Here is a 21,739-nt window from a genome sequence, read left to right as displayed (position 1 = left end):
TACTCCTCAAGTGCATCATAATGCTCCTATCGTCTTTAGTTCCGTAATTGGACTCACATAACTCGTCGGTATGCAAAATATGCAAGGCCCCAAGTCTGCTCTGAATTACACCCATGCAAACCGTTGAGACTTAAAAGGGAATTGAAAATATGCATGAGTAAGGGGAACAACTGGAACCCTCAAAGCACTTTGAGATCTTTAGAACCTCATTCTGCATATTGCTACCTGTGCCCTCAAGGTAAAGGAGGGGACAGGGTCTGATACTTCAACTAAGATTACCAAAAAGCAGGTTTTATCAGTGCTTCGGATGGATCAAGAAGGGTCGGAGCAGCTCCTGTCCCACACCAATGTTCTCAATTCTCTATAATCAATTAAAAATCTCCAATGGAAAAATATCCGAATCTCAGGGCTTGTCAGAAATCAGCGGTCTCTTTGTTTCACCAACAGCAGTAAATAAACCCTGCATGAACACACATGAAAGGGCTTTCTAGAGGTGGCTGGCTGCGATAATTCCACTCAGGAAGCTGCTGAAGAGCAGCAGGGACCGCCTGGCCTCACGTTCGCCAGCTCTTTCCCCCGTGCTGTTATAAAAGAGTGGGGATTGGTTTTGCTTTGTAGGTTCCTTGACTTGGACGCATGGAGCTGCGCTTCTGAAGCCTCAAACTCTGGGAGAGAACACTTTATGTTCCTTATAAACTGTTTTGACTGCCTTCACGTTGACTATTGAACCGCAGTGGAAGTGCAGGGCTTCAAGATATTTCTGGTGATTGTGTAACTGGAAAAAACTGTCCTGATTTTAAAGTATTTTTGGCATACAAGTGAAAGTAAATAAGCAATTTTAGAGCCTCACTGGAAAGTAACTGCTCCTGCAGGACGCAGGCTGTGCCAGGACCTCTGGCAGATGCACTGAGCCCTCGCTATGAAGCTTCAAATGAAGGCACTTTTTTTTCAATGCAAAAGATCAAACCCAAGGATATAGATTCTAAAATGCAAAGAATTTGGAAAGAACGGGTGCCTGCAAAGGGAAACGTATAAACATATGAACAGCATTAGGAGGGAATACAATGGATGCTCTGATCTGATGAGGTCCAGAGACAACCTGGTTTGCCATGGTGGGACACAACTGTGATGCTGGCAGTGAGGGTGATGAGGGCCCAGAGCGTGGTCTGGGGATGGAGGTACTTTCACCCATGGTGATAACACAAACCTGCAGGGTTATCAGTCAGAGATGATCTTGGGCTGATCAGCCCTGCAAGAGCTTGGACCAGCTGAATTGCTGATGACAATGACACGAGAGAGAATCAGAGCAAGAGAAGCACCTTGTTTTGGGTGACAGGGAACCACTGGGACAGCAACCTTTAGATAGGAACAGTCTGTCCCTGTGCTTCCATCCAGTGATTCATCGGTGACTATGAAAGAGTCATAAAAGCACCACTGTCAGCTAATATGTCATTAAGGGAAGTGTTCTGCTTTTTTTGTCCCAAACAAGAAGTTAACAGAGTATTATTTTTCCCTGCCTTCACGCCGTACACTGGCATTTTGAAGGCTGAAGCTGTTGTCCTTTGTTGTTGCTTCACTTGCTCATCTCGAAGCTGTAACTGAATCCACCCAGGTTATTTTGCAGTCCTCTGAACTGTCGGTTCTCTCTGCAGCTCATCTATATAAAGCCCTGCTATTAGCTCCAGCAGCATAGCAGTCAATCAGTAAACCTCAAGGGGCTGTGGACAGCCACATACTCCATAGCAAAGGACACAAGTGGCTTTGAAACCCAAGCCACCTGCAGGAAACTTCAAGAGCTGTGTTTGGCCGCACATCCCTTCCCTTTATCTCCAAGACTGGGGTTTTTACCTTTGCTGATTTCTTTTGACCAACATCTGCTCGGCCAGGCTGGGGGCTGGAGCACAGCACTCATTTTTTGTGGGGTAGATTTATCCTGGGTCATTACAGACAGCCCTTTGGCAATCCAGCCCAAATGGCCGTGCCCAAAGAAGCGGAAACCTTCCTGAGATGCTCAGAATACTTTGCTGCAGGATGACAGATGAAATAAAGCATTTTTAATGCTTCAGGATGTATGACTTTGTCTTTAGGATTTGTATCTGGGTTCAATCAACATCGTATCAAAGCATTAAATCAACCATATGAGCATTAGCTCTCTATTTACTCTAATGGGACATTCAATTCCTTTCATCTCAGGTGCACTGAGACAGGAGAGGGGAAAGCCTCCAGAGAGAGGAAAGCTTTCAGGCTACAACAAAATGCCATCCAGCCATAGACATAAAGTCACGGAGCAGTTAGGGACGGAAAGGACCTTAAGATCATCCAGTTCCAAGCCCTGCCATGTGCATCTCTGGTCTCATTGCCCTGGAAGCCAAGCACGAAGCTCAGCTCCAGCTCGCTTGGCTGCTTGCTGCCCACCAGCTCCCATGTAGAGCCCGGTAAATGGAAGTTGGTTCCCTCCTTGTGAGCAGTGAGTGAAAAGGTGCTTGTGCTGGGCTGGGAGTTGTGCTTTTCACTCAGTGCTTTCTGCATGTGTATAAAGAACTGTCATGGACAGTAAACACGAGGTGTTGCAAAGCTCCAGGTGCCTGACTGAGCTTTAGAACACCATAACTCCTCTTTTACTGGGGCTTCATTTTCAGAGCAAGCATAGTTCAATCATTGTGTTCTGATTAAATTATATAGATGTATATTTTATATATGTAAAACGTATTTTGAACATCTCTGTACAGGCTACATTTACACGTGCACTAATGCACAGGTGTGTAAGCCCAAAGACTTTATCAGAGAGGTGCGCTGGAGAAAGGCTACAATAGAAGAAGGGCTCTTGACTCTACAGACAGAGACATCTGTGCAAAAAGAAGCTATTTAGCCATAATACAGGTTTTTGGAGTTAAATGTTTCAATTATTTTTTTTTGGGGGGGGGGAAACCCCACAAATCCCTTGTTGTAGATGTACATACATATCCAGTATGTGTACATACCATGTATGTGTGTACATATCGTGTATGTGTGTACATATTGTGCATGTATATACATGACAAAAGCTGGGAGAACAAAGCAGAAAGCTCACCGGATTGCCCCACTGCTGTAAAATCTCACAAGCTCTCCTATCATGAGTTCATCTGGGTGTTCTTGGTTGACTGGGGTTTGTTGTGAGTCAACCCCATCCCTCCTATGATGCTGTTAGATCAGCTGTGGCGTGGTTGCTGTGAGAGGCTATGTGGATACCGTGCCTTTTCCATCTTGCCACTTGCCTGTGCCTCCAGGCCTGTGGCAGCGCTTCCCAAGTAAACAGGCTTTTTACCTTTGGAGCTGGTTTTCCAGTGGTTTGGGTGCTGCTGGGGCTGGATAAGGATGTGACAGCTCCTGTCCCTGCAGTGCCATTGGCACCTCCTCAGGCTGGCTCTCTGAGAACTCAAATGGCCTTTTCTGCAGCAAGGCAACTCTTCAGACTCACTGTCATCCTTGAAACTGTGGCCTGAGCACAGACAAAACTCATTGCATCTCCCCAGTGGCACTGCCTGTCTCCTTGAGCTCTCAGCCCTTGCTATCACTGACACTTCTGCGCAAGGCGGATATCACACAGATGCTGGTCCTCCAAAAGGGATTAAAACCCAGGCAGTTATAAAAGTGAGTGATAAGTGAGCTCCTCAGGGCAAGGACCGAGTGCTCTCTTTGGCACTTGTTCACTTTGCGGCGCAGGGGAGGCTTTCCTGTGCTTGGGATCTCTCGATACCACAGCGCAAGTCAGTGCCAATAAAATGCTATGAATCAGGGCAGGTCAATGCTAGGGCTGCTTGAGCAGCGGGTGATGTAATATTGCTGTGTGCAATAGCACATCGCTGAGATTTGCAGCGCTCCGAGCAGATGTGATGGGCTCGCTGCAGGGAACGGAGGGTGAAATTCTCTGGCCCTTCTGGTGGGGGTCGGATGGGGAATCACAGCGTTCTCCCCGGGCTTCGCAACCTCTCTCTCCCTCCAAGTGACTCTTGGCTCCTCCACTCGTGCAGCTGGTAGGGACGTGCGATGAGGCAACCCCTACAGGCACTCTGCGCTTGGAAACGTGCTGCTCGGTGAAGCAAGTCGGTTGTTGTCATCCTCCCCCCTAGAAAAAGTCCAGGAATAAGATGCTGGAGCCAAAGTGAAGTCTGCCAAGGAACGAATGCCCTTGGGTGGGGATTACAGATCTCGGGTTTGTTATATGAGAGCTCGGACCTTTCTGTAAGCTACAATAAACAAGCTGGGGAGCTGAGCCCTTCAAACGTTTCATTACTGATGAGTTTTAACGTTAAGAACTCCTATCGTACGAACCCCGATCGAGGGGAAGATAAGTCTGATGTTTTTTAGCGTTTCACTACAAACACGGTGTTTGTGCCAACTGACACAATGATTAAATAGGATCCTCTCTTCTCAGAAATGAGAACTGTAACCGCACCGAGCTCTCCGCCGCTGATAGGAGATAAAAAAGAGTCAGATCGTGTGTGGTTTCCTTCAGACCAACCTTGCGGCGTAGTGTTTCGTGAATGATGCTGTCCAAAGGCAAAAAGAACCTGTTTTGCTCCAAAGGTGTTTTTACAGAAGGCTCCAGGGATGTGTTTTTCTGCAGAAGAAGAGGAAAGGTTTTAGCCTGTATCATTCATCCTTTGCACCGTGCTCAGCGTTGGCTCTTTGTGAGTGCAAATAGCAACTCAGCGCCCCAGGATGGGAATGGGAATTAATAGGTGCCCAATTGCTTGCATTCAAATGATGGCTAAGCAGGGCAATGCAGCTGTAAGACCAAGCTGGATTTGCACTGGTTTGGGTTGGGTTTAAACACAAAAATGACTGTTCAGGACATTCTCCCATCACTGTGCCACTGGCAAGGGCTCAGCTCAGCATCGCGCAGGCTGGGACAGCAGCTCCATCGCTGACCCCTGCTGCAGCCCTGGTGCTGATTAACATGGAAAATGAAAAGCAGCTGTTTGTTTCTTTTCAAGAGGATCAGCAAAACAAGAAGTTGGTCCCCTCCTGATGTGGGCCAAAGGCTTCTTCAGCCTTTTCGCTTTCAGCCACGCCGACAGCCACAGCTCCTGCCTTTCTCTAAGGAGCTTTTCCAGTTTATGCCACTCTGCAGGCCTGTGGGAATGAGCTCCAAGTGCCCTTCCCCTGCTGTGGGCCAAGAGAAAAGCAGTGACAGAGCCACCCTAAAGGCATGGGGAGCTGCAGCCGCAGGTACCTCTGAGGGTGCTGCAGGCGTTGTGCTTTGCCACCTCTCGAAGCCCTGCAGAAGGGTTGGTTTGCTCAGTTTCAATAGGATGCCTCACCCTCCTCACGAGCAAAGCGTAGCCGTTCTCACACTTCCTTCATAGAAAGCACTGACACTGCACTGTTCCCTGCAGTGAACAGCAGCCACTGTTGCCAGGCTCCACCAAAACAGGCCCAGCTCAGTTGTGTCCCCTTTATCCCAGGTCTTTTGAGCTCTGCTTTACAGGACACAGGCCTGGTGCGGTGCCCTGCTGTGAGAATGGCCCCTCCTGGGCAGCCCTGGAGAGCAGCACTCCCACCACCAGGAATATGATCTTAAAGGAAAGCTGTGACAGACACCTGCTAATTCCCCCTGTGCCCTGAGATGGCCCCGTATCCACAATAGGGTCTCAAAACCTTTCCTCTGCTTACAGAGGTTTTTAATGGCTCTGAACTGAGACTGCTGCTGATGGGATCCAGCCTGGGGCACGATTAAATGTTGGACCAAAGCAAGGCACGCTGAGAGCATCCCTTCAAAAACACACGATGGACGCAGGGAAAAGCAGCTGTAACATTTCATATTTCTCTCACTCTGTGGGTATGGGGAGAAGAGAACGATCAGAAGCCAGATGTGAGGCCAGCATCCCCCATGCAAGCATGAAGCCAACAGCTTCTAACCCATATGGCAAAGGAAAGGGTACCCAATGTCCTGGGGAGGGGAAAGGGGAAATACCTGATACTCAGCCCCAGAAGAGGCAGTTTTCCCAGCAATGGGCCATGTATGTGGCTGGAGGGCAGGGGATGGAACAGCTCCGGTCCTGGCTGCTGAGCATGGCAGGATGGTTCATGCCATGCACTGTCATGCTTCCCACGCCTCTGCCTTGCCCCGTGCCCTCGCACGGCCGCCGCTCTCAGCCGGGATCCGTGCAGGAAACGTGGGTGAGAAGCTCCCCGAGAGCAGACAGGGTCCTGCCGCCGGCTCCCACGGAGGCACCCGCGCACCCGCCCTGCATTGACTTCAGCGCCTGGTGCTGGGGACGTCCCATGGCACCTGCAGGGAATTCAGGCTGAGGGTGTGCGAGGGCAGCGGGTTTGATGGGCCCTGCAGGGTGAAAGCCCTCGAGGAAGGGTTACCCTGAACATCAGAGGGGAGGGACCACCACAGTCCTCGGTAGCATCACCTTCAGTGTAACGCATGGCGCAGCATCCACTCCGCATCCATGTGTATGGGCTCTGTGACTGCTGTTGGAGAGGGTGCACCTTTTGGAAGAGATTCCCCCATGTTCGCCCCGGGACCTCTGAGCTCTCCCCTGCATCAATTCTTCCAGCACACAAACACACACATTCTGCTGGAAGCAAACGCTTCTAACCTGCCTTTCCTTTAACTCCCAGCCATTGCAGCTGCTGTTCTCTTTTCTCTGCTGAATTCATGTTCCTAACCCCATAAAACCCCCATATATCTTGTGTTTGCTACAACACAATTTCACTTCATCAATCTAAACCCCTCTGGCTCCCCTGTCACAAAGTACTGCTTGGAGATAAGAAAGCTGCTTTGACACTGCTGCCTTGGAGAGCTCCGTTACTCAAACGCTGAAGTCAGAAGAGCAAGAGATCCCTCCTTTCTCACCACCTCCACCAGCATGTTGCAAGAGGGAGCAAAACGCCTCTTACCATGCCCCATCTCTGTGCTGTATCAGTGCCTCCGAAGTCACCCCTGTTGTCATCAGCCCCTGGTATTTATGCTATTCGGCACAATACAGGGAGATGAGGCTGGGGACATCACTGTGCAGAGCAGTCTGCAGCCTGGTGATGCTGAGATGTTTTGGGATGGTGCTGCCCCAGCACTGGCATCGGTGAGGGCTGCTTTGTACCAAACGAAGCTTCTGAGACCAATGCAGTGCTGAAATGTGCCTGCAGACTGCTGAGGCTGCTTATTGTGGTGTTATACACTAAAACGGGAAACAAGAGGCTTTCCTCAAGGCAGAAATCAGTTTTACCCATAACAAAATGATCCCTTCACCCATCTCTACCAAAGAATTTGCTGTAGGGGAATAACCTGGATTTCTAAAGTCAAAGGGACGCTTAAGACAAACCATAGTAAGAGTGGAAGTCAGAATCCGACTGTGGGAACTCCATAGAAGCAGCCACAGATGAGGGCACCAAAGGTTGTGTAGAGCTGTTGATCCTGGATGAAAATGACCCCCCAGTTCTTTGAATTTAGGAACATTTCAAGGCTCTCATCATGCTGGGGTTTTGCTGGTGTCGTTCCTCCTTGGTGTTTAGTTCCTTTGGACCAAAACAGCGACAGCAGCCATGGAAAACCCCACCCCAGCTTTATCAAATGGTCCAAATGAGTTTGCTATAATCAGCGAGTGGTGTAATTCTGTACAGAATATTAATTGCAATATTGGCCCCCTTCCAGCACAGCTTTTTACAGCTCCATTTAAACGCTGTTTGCTCTGATCTAATACTAGTTATAGATGGTACTGGACCCTTTTTTGCCATTAACTGCATGAGGCAGAAGGGCTGTTCCTTTCAACACATAGATCATCCAGTGCCCGGAACACTTCTTATTCCAAAGCCCAAATATAACATTTTATCATCTAATGAATCTGAAGTTTGCTTGGGTAGAGCTCAGTCCTACACCATAGAAGTCTGTGAGTATTTAATGAGAGCTAAACAAGGCCTGCATTGATATGATTTATGGATTTGCTGTTTATTTGCTAAAGGCTTCTTTATGAGACTTATATCACCATGATAATTACTTTAACTATGTCCATCTCCATGCCAATAATAAAACTGTACGGCTGAACCGCAATGAAATACCACCCTTGAGCACGCGGGGCCAGAAAAATCATTCATGCTGCAACTATAGCAACTACTAAAATAGCAAAGCACACTGATTTCTGCCATGAACCTGTTCCGAATGTCCAAAGACACTGTGTGCCGCCAGCTTTATATACCAGCTCCCAAAATATCCGAATCCTGATAGGATGAGAAAATACTGTCATGTTCTTGCACCAGGCCAATTACAAAGCTGTAGTTCCTGTGCCGGTAAAGATGTTTCCTGTTGATAACACAAAAGGACAACATGGCACTTAGCTGCTAATGTTATCTGGGACCCTCGTGACCTCTTGGAAACTTGAACAATTGCAGGGTTCACAACACGTAGAAGCCTCTGCCTTGTGCTTTTGTTGTAATAAATAAGCAAGGAAGAAAATAAACACTGCTTCCATGTGCTCACCATTGCTCAGGGAGCAATTAGAGGTGGCTGGGACGTAGATGAGAGCTCAGCTCTGGCAGCAAAGGGCTCCTACCTCTGTCACAGTGCAGCACCAGACTGATAAGTCCTTTTCTAAGCAAATAGAGTGAAAAGGGGGCATTTTGCATGGTGCTGCTGTCCGTTTTAAGCATCTTCCTTTTCCACTTTACAGACTGGGGTTTTTACGTCTGCAGATGAAAACCCAGATTTGCTTTGTTTATAACATTGGCATTTGGAAACGGACCTCATTCGTATCCTTTCCCCCAAGCTCTTTCTTCAGCTTTCCTACAGAGACTCTTCAGGCTCTGTCTGTGGAGCTTTGTCCCATCTCCTTGGCTGGACCGCAGCAGTCACTGGTACACAGCCTGGAATGCAGCATCCCCAGAGCTCTGAGGGAGAACTTGCTGCAAACACAAAACTGCACCTGGATTTGGGTGTTCTATTACCTCTTAACTGGCTCTTTCTGACACACAGTTCAGATCTCCTACCTGACACCCAATGGGTATTTGCCAGCCCATTCACAAAGCCCTTATGGCAAAACCTCCTAAATCTTGACACAAGAAAGTCAGTACCTGTGCCTGCTCCTGGGCTTTATGGGATTCTCAGATCCTTCATTCCCTGCTGGTGCAGGAACATGCTTACCCTCACCAGGACATCAGTAACAGAACCAGCAGCTTCTATAAGCCCTGTAACTAAGGCTTAAAGTAGAAAAACTCAGGGTGAGATTTGTCCTCTCTCCAAGTTGGAGCAAAGGCTTGAACCTGGTTACCCAACAGAGCAACCCTGAGCCTGCCAGAAAGGAATCCCCCTATGGAGCCTTCCATGGGATCCCACAGGTAAAGCAACGACTTGGAACCCAGTGGCTTGAAGATTCATAACTAACACCTTTACGGATTTAAGCGAGTTGGCCTCATTACCCAAGACATTCCTTTTATCCTTCAAAATCTGTGGTGCAACAACCACGCTGCTTCAGATGGTCTAGAAGTCTCAAATGAGGGAGGACAGAAAAGAGGTTTTTTAAATAGAAAACACATTTTTAAAGCGTTATAATTGACTATTTGGGCTTTATTTCTGTGCTAAGGGTGAGTCCTTTCAATGCTGCTTAAAAACACCCCATCTGCTCATCGCTACTTGCCCAACTGGAAGAGCAGGGAGAAAACTAGTCAGCGTTTTTCCTTGCTCAATTGTTATTCCTGCTGGAAAGAGGCAGAACTTCTTGCGCTAGTTTCCTTTGAGCAGTGCTTATTCACAGCAAGCCACAGTGGGAGAGGGTGGGAGGCAGAGTTCATTCATTCTTGTAGCATAACATCGAGCACATTGTGTTTGGATTTCACTGGGTATTTGTTGTTTTACGTTTCTTCGCTTTATATTGGAGAAGGGCCTGCACCAAAACTTTGATCCAAGGTACAAATCCACAGCCAACATTTGAACTAAGCCTACAAAACTTTTCTCCAGGACTGGCCCTAGCCCCGCACGCTGACTTTGGGAGCTCCTTGCTCTTCACGTTGCTGAGCATTTGATTCAGGCCTGTTTCTGCTTATTTATTTGACCATCACCCTGCAAATGAACTCGGAGGCTCCAAGTTCTAGCCCACATTGTTTGCAGAGTAACCCAGAGTAATTCCACCTACAGCAAGATGAAGCTGCATCCGTGCAGTGCTGCAGCTGCCAGGGCAGTCAACAAGAGCAGAATGGGCATTAAGAGATGCTCATGGCTTGAAGGGGCAAGAAGGAGAGGTCATAAGTTAAGCTGGGCATAATTTTTGCTATTAAACTCAAAATTATCCAAATCCTCTGATCCAATCAGTCTGCAACACCCACAGAGCAGCAGAACTGGGAAAAGTGGATTTAATCTTCCCATGCGATGGCATTGGTTTTGCAGGGCTCTCGACGATCTCACTTTCAGGTGGCTGTTTGCATCAAGCTCCTAATAAACCAGTCCTTCACTTCCATGAGAACAAACACAGAAGTGAGTTAAACTCCTGTCTTCCAAAAGCACATTATGTTTTGCTGTTTAGGAAGTGGGGCACAAGGCCCAGAGCCAGACGTGCTGCTGCCCGGAGCAATGCTCATGTGGTAAAGATCCCACATCCAGAGCTGGCCACGATCTGCACACAGACCCCATGGTGCCAAAACTAAAGAGATCAAAGGTACAGCCCATCTCACCGGCCCTGGGAAGAGAGGGCATACAGAAAGACCCAAACCTAATGCGCTAATGACACAGTGGAATAACTCCAAAAGGGAACCTCCTGCATCAGAGTACAGCGAGAGATGTGACTAACTGTGCTTGCACAAACGCTGAGACAAGACAACGTGCCCCAGCTACAAGAGAAACAAGTTTTATCTGGGCACAGGGAGGGCAGGACTCGTAGAACATTCCAGCCTGCGCAAAAATCACAGTGGAGAAGGTGGTTTACGATGGTTTGTGATTTCAGTACGACTGCTCCTGGAATATAAATGGCATTGTTGTATCATTAATTACCATAGCAATGCAGATTATTCATCTTGGGCCTTAACTTTGCTCTCTCACGCTATTTTCTGCAAGGCCATCAACCCTCGTGGTGCCAGGGCTGCTGAAATTACAAACAGCAGTGGGTGTCAACCACAGAGGGGGAAAAAAGCGCTGAGCGAATTGCAACACACTGCATTTGGCACCAGATAAAGCTAGAAATGCCAAGCCCATTTCTTGTCAGAGAATATACAGTCAGAAATAAACAGGTGCAGTCCCTTAACCCCAGACAAACCCACTATGGATAAAGTCTTATTGTCTTTTTGTATGTGTAAGAATGTTTCATAGACAAAGCCGGCTGGGATTAGAGTCCGGAAGCAAATATAAGCAGTGCAATCAGTATACAAGCACATAGGATGGCAATAAGGAAGAGTAGAAACATTGACGAGAACACCAAAGAAACTCTCTCCAGTGGAAAGGCAGATGTGGAATGAAGCTTTTCTTTGGCACCCACTTTACTTGACTGGGAGGCAAGTTCCAGCTCCTTTTATTGAGACAAGGAGTTTTCTCCAGAGATAATCAAATGGGGGGGGGGGAAGGGAAGATGCTCTCTCACACACGTTGTACCAAACAGGAGCTTTCAGACCAGCTAAGCCTTAACTTGTGACCCAGCAAGGTCCCAACCAATGTACAACAAACAAGAAGGAGCTGCTTCAGTGGCACCGCGGAGCAGCTCATCCCTCCCTTTGCACTGATGCCCCCAGCTCTGCCTCGCAGTATCACCACTGTCAGCCACATGGGAGTAACAGAAAGAACAGAGAGAATCTAAAACTACACAGAGAAGTTACTGATCTCCAACAATCAGACTGCCTAAGCCTAAAAACCAAATACTTTCAGATAGGGTTTTTTCAGAGGCACTAAAATAGCTGTACTGTCCAACCAAAGAGACACATTTTAGTACACAGTTTGCACGACGACTCTGGTCATTAACACGTACAGTGAGCTCCGAATGCCATCTACTGGTAGAAGTGGCCGTGAAGGGAACGAAAAAAAGACTGTTGCAATCTCTCATTCTAAGAAAGCCAAGAGATCAGATACACACACACGCTACTACAGGAAGTAACACTACCTATTTACTGCAGCGGGGAGTGCCGCTGACGTACCTTGAGGGACAGCTATCTAATCGGCTAGCAATTAAATAATGAGTAGATGAGGTTAGTCTTGCATGCCAAGAAAGGGAGAGGGGAATGCTTCCTGCTGTTGAAATATCTGAGCCAGCAGTCTGTGGTAGGATAGAGAAGGGAAACACACTTAAGCTCACCAAGGAAAAAATCAGCCTGCTTCCCAGGGTATCACACTAAGACTGCAGAGAACGTTTAAACATCAGGCTTAGGAACAGTGGTTGCAGAGCCACTTAAGTTCAGTCTTTCAATATTCCAAATTCCAGGTAACACAGCTATGAAACCACACGGAGCTGAAAACACAGATGAGACACTTCATTGCTTACCTGAATTGTACAAATTGTCTTTTAGAGGTATTCTGTATTAGGTATTAACCTGTAAGGCAGCAGCAGACCATACTGCCTAGTTTTCCATACTAGGTAGAGAACAGAAGGCACCGAGAGAAGGAAGATTTAGCAGCTGCTCTGAGAACAAAGCTTACAAAGGATAAACACGTTACTCCTTGCATAAGAGCTAGAGATGCTGTATCATTTGAGCACTGAGTTTCTGTCTTTCTGCCCAAACAACCCAACACTTCAACAAGGAATGGATGAAGCCTACGGGGTTTATTTTGCTTTCTGAAATAGAGGGTGATAATGAGCACTAGCTTTATGGCACATAGGCAGATTTGGCAGAGAACAAGAGGTGAGCAAAGGTTTCATCAGTATTTGGTTGACAAATCAGGAAGAGGAATATTTTCATGAAGTCAGTTCCAATCACCCAGGCCTCATATCAGAACAGCTGAGGGTACTTGAAGATTAGAGGCTATGATCTGAAGCACAACTGACTCAAAGCAGAGTTTTTGCCCTTTATTACTTCCTGATGCCCCATCACTGAAACAGAACTAAGAGAAAATGCTGTCCTGGTCTGCAAGATACAACCCTTAACAGGAAAACAAACAGTGATCAAGAGTCACATTTTACAGACAAGTAATAAAAGTGCACAGTTGGAAGAAAAACAGGGTCATGAGAGGATTTGTCCACCAGTTACAGTTTTAATATAAAAACATTCAGTCCAGTCATAAGCTTCATTGTTCACATGAAAATGAGTGGTGGAACCAAATCTTGAGGATGATTTAATTTGTTTCAACATTGAGCTTGTGGGGTGACAAATACACTAACCTTACTGCAGAATACACACGTCCAACACCTACCATTGCCTAACTGGTATTGCCTCGGTACCGGCAGAGATCAGTCCTTCCTGAGGCAGATCTTCCTCTAGTGTCACAGCAGCTGCACTGCAAGGGAATTTAACTGGGTCTTTTTGCTAACAGTATATACTGTATACCCAAGTATATATAGGGTCTACAAGGATTTAGTGGGGACAATGAGTGAAATGTCTTCTCAATCTGGTGGGAGAGTCAAGGACTGTCACCAGAGTGGTGTGGAGAAACCTTGAGCACAGCATAGTACATCATGTTTGCAGACATATATTTAGATTCTGCTGGTTTAAGTTTAGTATCTGTCAGGAGTACTAAATTCAAACCAAAGCATAATAAAAACTGTTTATAAAGAAAAATACTGATAACCATCATTTTTTCTGGAAAAAAAAACCCCAAAATTAAATCAAAATAACTATGTACACCCATGCCAACCTTAGCTTCTCAGAATACAAAATGAAACGGCATGTAAAAAAACATAATACCTTTAAGTATAACATTCTGAACTGTTATCCATCTGCCAGGAAGCTAGAATTCTAGTTGTTTACAAATGGAAAAGACTGAGAAAGAAAGCATCTCCCTTAGGACAAATAAAGTTAAATTCTAGCAAGCTATACCAAAAAAGGGAAATATTTACCCTAAATTAACACAAAGGCAAGCTGGAATTAAAATGGCAACTGTATTTTTATCAGCCTCCTCTTCATCAACAACAATCAATTTGCCAGAAGAGGTTGGAGTATGTTACCATCATCTGGAAAAATAATAGTAAAAACCCCATCTTCCTACCAAATGTCATCACCTCCAAAATGATTTTGATCTTTCTTCCAATAATTAATCTAAGGTTTTATGCTTACTTATTACAGTTTGGAACTTGTTTTACAAACAGAAATTAAAAGAAAGCAAAAGCTTATCAATTGGCAGAGCATTTCCATGCCCTAGGGGTAGCACAGAGTTGAAACTTTTCAGTCTGCATTCTGCCTAACTAAAACTAGCAATCATCATGCTTCTACAGAGATGTTCCCATAGACATTTACTTCTGTGATCCCTTGTTTTTGGTTAACTTAAGTCTTTAACAACCCCATATTTTCATTTCCAAACCCTTCACTTGAAGTCGCTCTGTCAGACAAACTGGTTTGAAACCATGCAAAAGAAGAGCAAATAGTAAGTGTTGATTTCACATAGTTTCAACTCATTTTCCATTAATTTTTATAAGTTAACAGAGCTTTGAATGAGTTAAGGCACCCATATGCCCAGAAAAAAATAAATACCTTGGGCTAAATACAACTAAGTGTTCAGCAGTCATTTTAATTGCACAATTGTCTCCCTAATTTGTAGCATAACCCTGCCAATGTCTTTAGAGATCCTAAAATACGAATACTAGAAACTTTGTGGATGTAACAGACAAGGCATTGACAAGACATTCTCAAGGTCTGTTCTGTATTCCTGGCTCCTCAAGGTAACTGCTACTCAGAATTAGCATTTAGCAGCAAGATCAGCATGTTCTAAGAATGAAATAAATATTCACACAATCAATACTAATGGTTCAAATGCTCAAACACATTATTGAAAACAGTAAATTTCCAATCTCTGTCCTGCCAATCCAAGACTGCAGAAACAAGACCCTTGGCAACAACATTCACAGCTCTCAGTACCACAGAAGCTTCTGCAAACAAATTCCAGGCCTGAAGTTCTGTCGTCTGTGGTGCTTGTGAGGGGTTTTACTGTGTTCGAAGCTGGTAGTCTGTAAAGGGGAAAAAGGCCAAAAGTGGTTTAGTAAATCCTTTCATCAAAGCAGATGAACAAATGGGGATGAAGAGATGTGAAATAAACCCATCATTTTGCTTAGAATGGCCACGATAATGAGCTCTAAAGTGATTAAGGTAATTGCAGGCAGAAAAAAAACAGCCCCCCTACCAGTACCACTTTTACTTGCTAACAATCTAGTATCTTTTAGTAGACAGTGTCTTATACATCTTGAAGCCAGCAGAATAGAATGTGTGAGAGAAATTTACATTCCAAAAATCTCACCAAATCTCAGCTTAATTACAATATATTGAATTATTCCATTGTGTCTTTCATTAAGACACCAAAAAGGGTGACTGGAAAAAACAGTAAACCTTAATCTGTGTCTAAACCATATAGTTTAATACTTAGGAATATGAGAAAACTGCATTTGTGCGTTTCTATTTGGAGGTTTATGCCAGGGAAACAAAATATGCAAGTTGGAGATGCCTCCAGTGTATTGCTTTCTTGTGTCCTCAACATAGGAAAGACGTGGAGCTGTTGGAGCAAGTTCAGAGGAGGCCATGAGGATGATCAGGGCCTGCAGCACCTCTCATATGAAGACAGGCTGAGAAAACTGGGGCTTTTCAGCCTGGAGAACAGAAGCTGTGTGGAGACCTCAGAGCAGCTTTCAGTGTCTGAAGGGGGCTACAAAGACGCTGGAGAGGGGCTCTGCATCAGGGACTGTAGTGATAGGACAAGGGGTGATGGGTTCAAACTGCAACAGGGGAATTTCAGGTTAGAGATAAGGAAGGAGTTCTTCCCTGTGAGGTGGTGAGGCACTGGACCAGGTTTAGCCAAAAAGGTGGTAGATGCTCCATCCCTGGCAGTGCTCAAGGCCAGGTTGGGCAGAGCCTTGGGTGACATGGTCTAGTGTGAGGTGTCCCTGCCCATGGCAGGGGGGTTGAAACAGTATGATTTTAAGGTCCTTTCCAACCCAAACCATTCTGTGATTCTATGGTTCTACTTACCTCCATTCTGGGTAATATAACGAACCCATGGGAGAGCCTGATAGCCACTCTTCTCAATTATCTTTAAGTAACGAACCTAGAAAGAAAGGGGTGTTAAAGAAATGAAGTCTCCAATGTAAGCCAAGCAGCATTCAGCAAAGAAGATAAAAATAAGATTTTTTGGGTGTGTCAAAAAGATGGATTATGGATAGCATTGAACAGGAATCACTGAGATGAGAAAAACTTGTGCATGAAGAGCCTAAAAATACTCGTCAGTATTTCTATTTTCAGCTACTAACCTGGATTCCTGAAGTGGTGAAATATGGAATCTCAAACTTTACACTTATGGGAGGTTTTCCTTCCTTGTCTTCAGCTTCAACACTTGGAAGTCCAAAGTGAGCTCTCATCAGGTATTCTTTTCCTCCCTAGCAAAAAGGACAGGTTTTTTTCTTGAAACAAAAAATACAACACTTGCAACAACACAAGTGGTATATTCTTAATGTGAAATCACTGAGCTCCACCATCCCTTCAGCTCTTCTCTAGAACTTCAAAGTGAGCACTTGTTTTTGTTCAAAAAATGGTTTGTTTTTTTTGGGGATTCAGATAAAATTAGGACCAGCCTGAGGCGTAATTCATTTTCTTCCAGCCTCATACTCAAATGCAAAAAATGCTGCTGCCCTTTCTGATTAAACAGTCACAGACAGCTGTACCACCACTCCATTAGTATTTGAAAGAGCTCATGCTCATGGAACCACCCAAGCAGCACAGTCTGACAAACTGAAACAGCTGCTGCTAAAACCTAGGCCAAGGGATTACACCATCCACAGACCTGGCTCAAAAACCTGCTCTCTAACCTTGTTCTGAAAAAACCATCCAGTTAAACTAATATAAACAGCAGTATCTTAAACATCTATTAGCAAGTTCCAAGGGAGAAGGGGAAGAAGCCAGTACTATTAGATATTATTAGATTTTAAAATCTGCGGAGTCTGAACATGCATAAAATATTAATATTAATTAATTACTACACTATCAGGCAATAAGACTAAAAATAACACTTACTGGAAAAGACTTAATGGACCACACAATTTCACTGTTCTCTGGAACCCATTTGACACTTCCAACAGTGGTTTTAAACTTTGGCGAGTCCGCATCGTTTGGAACTGGGATGTGAATCTCCACGTTGTTGGCAGTTGATCTACGTTTAAATTGACTTTTTGCCTAAAGAAATTTAAAAACTGTATCAGAAAAGCAGCCCTCTAAATATTTCCATTATGCTAGTGAGTGCTGAGACACACAATTCCCCCTGTCCCAACCTATATAGCAAGGAACAGAGCTGTAACACGCGCTTACTAATGAAGTTACAAATGCCCAAACTGCTGGTCAAGCTTTGGGAACAAATGAAAGACTGAAATTAGCCATGATTAGAATTGCTGACCTTGATCATGTACTCGATGCGGCTGTGGGAATGTTTTTCAATCACAGACTCAATCCAGATCAGTGGTTTTACCTAATGGGGGAAGAAACACATTTAACAGCGGTAGTTTTCCTTTGACATGATCATTCCAATGTCGTTTCCCCATAAAGGTACACTTAACACGTGAACCCCACAGAAAACAGTCTGTGGTGCTTGTAATGATAACTAAGTTGGGGTTTTATTAAAAATACAATTATACAAATGAGCAAGCATTGGTATGCCACGGACCAAGGACCAAATTCTTGACTTTAGTCTGAGGACAAAACCATCGGGGTGTTATCAGCATTGTTCTCAGACTAAAGTCGAAAGGAGAAAAATGACTGCTCCAGCTGAACCAAGGACACTGGTCAATTGCTACACTGACATTTCATCATGCAGTTAGCTGAAAAAGTCACCACAGGAATGGTACTTCAGGAAGAGTTTCAAGAGTAGTTGAAAACACAGAGGCTTACTGACGAGTCCAAACTCATTCTTCCTCCAAAGAGAGAAGCACAGAGCTTCATTAATAGCTGATTTTAAAATTGTGCTGCCCAGATTTTAAGGAAAACAAATAATTAAGGGAAAGCTATTAGCAATGCTGCCTACAATCTGAACTGTTATCATGGAAAAAGCAAACATCCAGACTCACGTGGGTATTAAGGCGATATGACATGAGCTCAAACTCTCCATCGGGTGGAATGAAAGAAATTGTCCTGTCGTTCTCAAAGCGAGAGAGACGAACGCACTGGTGAAACTTCACATCTTCCAGTTCTACCGATTTACTTTTGCCACCTAGATATAAATACGTATTTCAAGGTGCTGCACAACCGATGTCCAAAGTCTCATCAGTGCCAGCCACACAGCAGAGCTGCTGTCTGCTGACATTCCTCCCTTTTAGCCAGTATGTTCATTAGCTTGCTAGAGCTTTTTAGGACTACAGAAGTCCCAATGAAAAACGGGTAAAGAAATCTAGGTGGTTACCACATTACCATGGTACTCCCTCTTTGCCCAATAGTGTCACACAAGACCCCATGTGGTTTTCTACACTGAAAAAGGGTGTATTTCTATCATCTCTGACTAAATCCTTTCAGCTGGACATCAGCTGACTTCAGACAGCATCTTTCACGATTATTGAGGTTTCACTGAAATACTCACGGCCTGTATTATCGAAGAGAACTTTGTCATTTAAACCCAGGCGCAGTTCTGGCATTCCCGAGAGGAAGACTCGCATTTTAATGGATCCAACTATCTCACTCCGTAATACGTTTCCATTGGCACTGACCTGGAGCAAAACAAAAAGAAAAGTAAGACTGCTCTGACGGGATACATTATAACATCAAGCACTCCCACCCCATCCCCATGTCCCAAGTCTTCTAGGATGTCTTTCTCCTGAGAAATTAATCCAGCAGATTAGATCAGGGAGGTGATGGGCACAGACAGAGAAGGAAAGCACAGATCAGAAATCAGCAATTCAGGTTAGATACAAGGAAGAAATTCTTTACTGTGAGGGTGGTGAGACACTGGCAGAGGTTGCCCAGAGAAGTGGTGAATGCTCCATCCCTGGCAGTGTTCAAGGCCAGGTTGGACAGAGCCTTGAGTGAGATGGTCTGGAGGGAGGAGACGCTGCCCATGGATGATCTTAAGGTCCTGCCCAACCCAAACCATTCTATGATTCTATAATGCATATAAGTAAAGCATTTTTTGTCTACTGAATGTCCTTATGGGTACTTGAGTCTCAATAACTGACGTTGTTTTGACCAGCACAGGCCACTAGCCACATTCAACCTGATTTTTTATTGCAACCTGCAGGTTTTCAGACAGTAAAGCACTTTCACCACTTTCCATTACAATTTTCATTCAAAGTTACAATAAAAGGTACCCACCAAAAGGTTAACAGACTCTATAACATCCAGGAACACCTCATTTTTCCTGTATTTTATCCCTTCTGATCTCCATGATACAGCATTGGTAACAGTTGCAGGTGGACGCGGAGCTCCAGTTTCAAGTTTGTGGCCTTCCTGAGTGATGTACCTTTACACATAATTGGTATGAAGAAAAGGAACATTAATTCTTTTGCTACCTAGACCAAAGCAAAGCATTTGTTTGCATATAGAAGGATGCTCAAAACTTTCCAAGAAGTCTGCCACTGTAAGTGACACAGAATGATACTTACTCTTGTAAAATTTTACTATCAGTGGTTTGTGGGTAACCAAAATCCATAAGCTCATCTAACAACTCATAAATAATAACAAAATTGTCCCTAATGCTCTCTTCTTCCAACTCCTTGAAATATTCAGAAAAAACCTGAAACAAAAGGACAGGAGGGAGGGGAGGGAGGAGGATGTTAACTGAGGGAAGTACAGCACATTCAGAATGTATTCCTGTATCTAAAATGACGAGTCTTAAAAAGCCCCAAACCAAACGCCCTCATTCACAAGCAGCATTCTATTCAGCAGATTTAGCCTCAAGAAATCCACCTCTGTTAAAAGAGTTAAGAGAATCCTAAAAGCAACTCTAACTACTGTGAAAAATAATTATTCTGAAGAAAATCTTTTTCACACCAGGTACAGATGAACCAACCGTAGGAACTACACAATATGCCACTACTCATGCACCAAGTTCACCATGTTCTCAGGCCTTGTACAACTACTTACAGCATTGGGTCACATCCTTTGCCTACTCAGTTACAAAATACCAATTCCATTACTACAGGAAGATAGTTCTACAAAATAACCAAATATAAAGTAAAAAATGCTATTACCATAGAGCTCTTTATCCATGGGGAAGCTCTATGCATTTATATTTAGATTAGATTTAGACTGAACTGAAAAGAAGCCAGAGGTGACATTGGAGATTTCATACTCACCTGAACTACTTTATATAAAAATGAAAACACCAGTGACACACAAGCATTTTTCTTAGAGGTTGCAACAACTGGTAAAGGATGCTCAGGAAAATGCATTCAAAGTCACCACTCAAAACAAAAGTTTAATAAATGCCTTTAGGAAAGAAACGACGATAAACTTTTGGGAAAGAGTAGAATTCATATAAACCCTCTTCTGCACCCTGTGCTGCTGGTGCACATTGCACTATGCAAAGCATAAACCAACTTTATTTAATAAAGCCTTCTTATTCTTCTTCATTCATATCCTTCACCCATTCTCCAGCTTTGCATTTAGACACAAAACAACACAAATATTGCAGCAGCCCTCTGTATCTCAGCATACAGGAGTTATCTGCAGTATAAAGGATACGATACAAGTTGTTATGTTTAATCCACATAAAACGAACTCCTCCATGTGCTAGAATGGGAGAAAGTGTCCCCTCTTCTTCCTTTTCCATAAGGATTGGCATAAAATGCTCCACCTCTGACATGTCCACATCTCCGCGGTAATTCCGACAGATAAGAACCTATGAAGAGAGCGACAAACTCATCTTTCTTTTCTCTTTCATGAGATGATATTACCATGCGAGGCCAATGCACAAGGTATTTGGAAGGCCTCATTAAGTAACTTTAATGTCACTCCAGCCACTGTACAAACGCAAACTACAACGCTAAAACATTGATCAGAACGTGACTACTTAACCTTTCACTGCATTAATGTTTTTCATTGTTCTTCACCTATTGCTGCACGAGCCCTAAAGACGCCTTTAAGACGGGAAAACAAGCCAGCTCCTCTGAGACAAACTACCTCCAATTAGTGCAAAGATTAATTACCCCTGAGGTGCCCAAGGTCGCACCCCAGCTCTCCGCAGCCACCTCCCTCAGCACCTGGAGCTGAGCCACAGGCCACGACTCTCCCGCTACATCTGAGGCCCACACTGCCACAAGAAGCAAGGAGGTGCCGGAGAGGGGAGCGCGGCTCCCGCAGCCCCCAGCGAGGCCGGGGCATCCTCCGGACCCCTCAGCACCCCCGCTGGGGCGAGGGACGCCGCTCCTCTGCCTCCAGCCCCGCAGAGCCGCGGCCGGGCCTCACCTTCCCCTTCAGGTCCAGCACGTAGACAGCGCTGGCCGACATCGCCGCCCCGCCGCCCGCCCGGGCCGCCGTGTCGCCCGGGCCGCACACGCTCCGACTTCCGCTTCCGGGAGGAAGCGGCGCAACGAGATCCGGCTGCTGCGAGGAGGAGCATGCGCAGGACATCGCGGAAGAACACGTTGGCAACCGAGCCCCTATGCTAAATAGTCCGGGGTCTTCCCCCCCCCCCAACCCACCATGGTGGTGAAAGCGGCATCGGGATTAA

At 45.1% G+C, this 21,739-nt stretch overlaps 2 protein-coding genes across 3 annotated transcripts in view; one reads left to right on the top strand and one right to left on the bottom strand.

Moving 5' to 3' along the window:
- EPS15L1 (epidermal growth factor receptor pathway substrate 15 like 1) overlaps positions 1-21,739 on the top strand; it is a 216,548-nt gene that overhangs the window by 65,819 nt on the left and 128,990 nt on the right. The gene's annotated exons all lie outside the window — the stretch shown is intronic.
- Positions 13,126-21,584, bottom strand: AP1M1 (adaptor related protein complex 1 subunit mu 1). 2 transcript variants are annotated; one of them, XM_061355861.1, is made up of 12 exons: positions 21,475-21,584; positions 20,752-20,908; positions 20,364-20,431; positions 19,671-19,801; positions 19,381-19,528; positions 18,653-18,779; positions 18,147-18,289; positions 17,480-17,551; positions 17,104-17,262; positions 16,344-16,469; positions 16,066-16,141; positions 13,126-15,053 (listed from the first exon to the last, which is right to left on the bottom strand). In XM_061355861.1, the coding sequence occupies exons 1-12, from the start codon at positions 21,514-21,516 to the stop codon at positions 15,031-15,033; spliced, it is 1,272 nt and encodes a 423-aa protein (XP_061211845.1). In that variant the 5' UTR covers positions 21,517-21,584; the 3' UTR covers positions 13,126-15,030. The 2 variants fall into 2 exon arrangements, with proteins under 2 accessions (XP_061211845.1, XP_061211846.1); XM_061355862.1 differs by lacking the exon at positions 21,475-21,584 and adding an exon at positions 21,239-21,445.

The sequence above is a fragment of the Neopsephotus bourkii genome, unplaced genomic scaffold (assembly GCF_033783945.1).
Source record: "Neopsephotus bourkii isolate Nb327-2 ecotype Australia unplaced genomic scaffold, CSIRO-AGI_Nbou_v1 NB_838, whole genome shotgun sequence".
Classification (NCBI taxonomy): Eukaryota; Metazoa; Chordata; class Aves; order Psittaciformes; family Psittacidae; genus Neopsephotus; species Neopsephotus bourkii.
This window is presented reverse-complemented; position numbering and strand designations above follow the sequence as displayed.

Excerpts from the sequence above, each read along its gene's own strand:
- AP1M1 (XM_061355861.1), bottom strand. The coding sequence starts at position 21,516 with ATGTCGGCCAGCGCTGTCTACGTGCTGGACCTGAAGGGGAAG. Across the intron at positions 20,909-21,474 it reads TGCTGGACCTGAAGGGGAAG|GTTCTTATCTGTCGGAATTA; the intron begins GTGAGGCCCGGC and ends CTCTCTTCATAG. Across the intron at positions 17,263-17,479 it reads GCATCGAGTACATGATCAAG|GCAAAAAGTCAATTTAAACG; the intron begins GTCAGCAATTCT and ends AAATTTCTTTAG.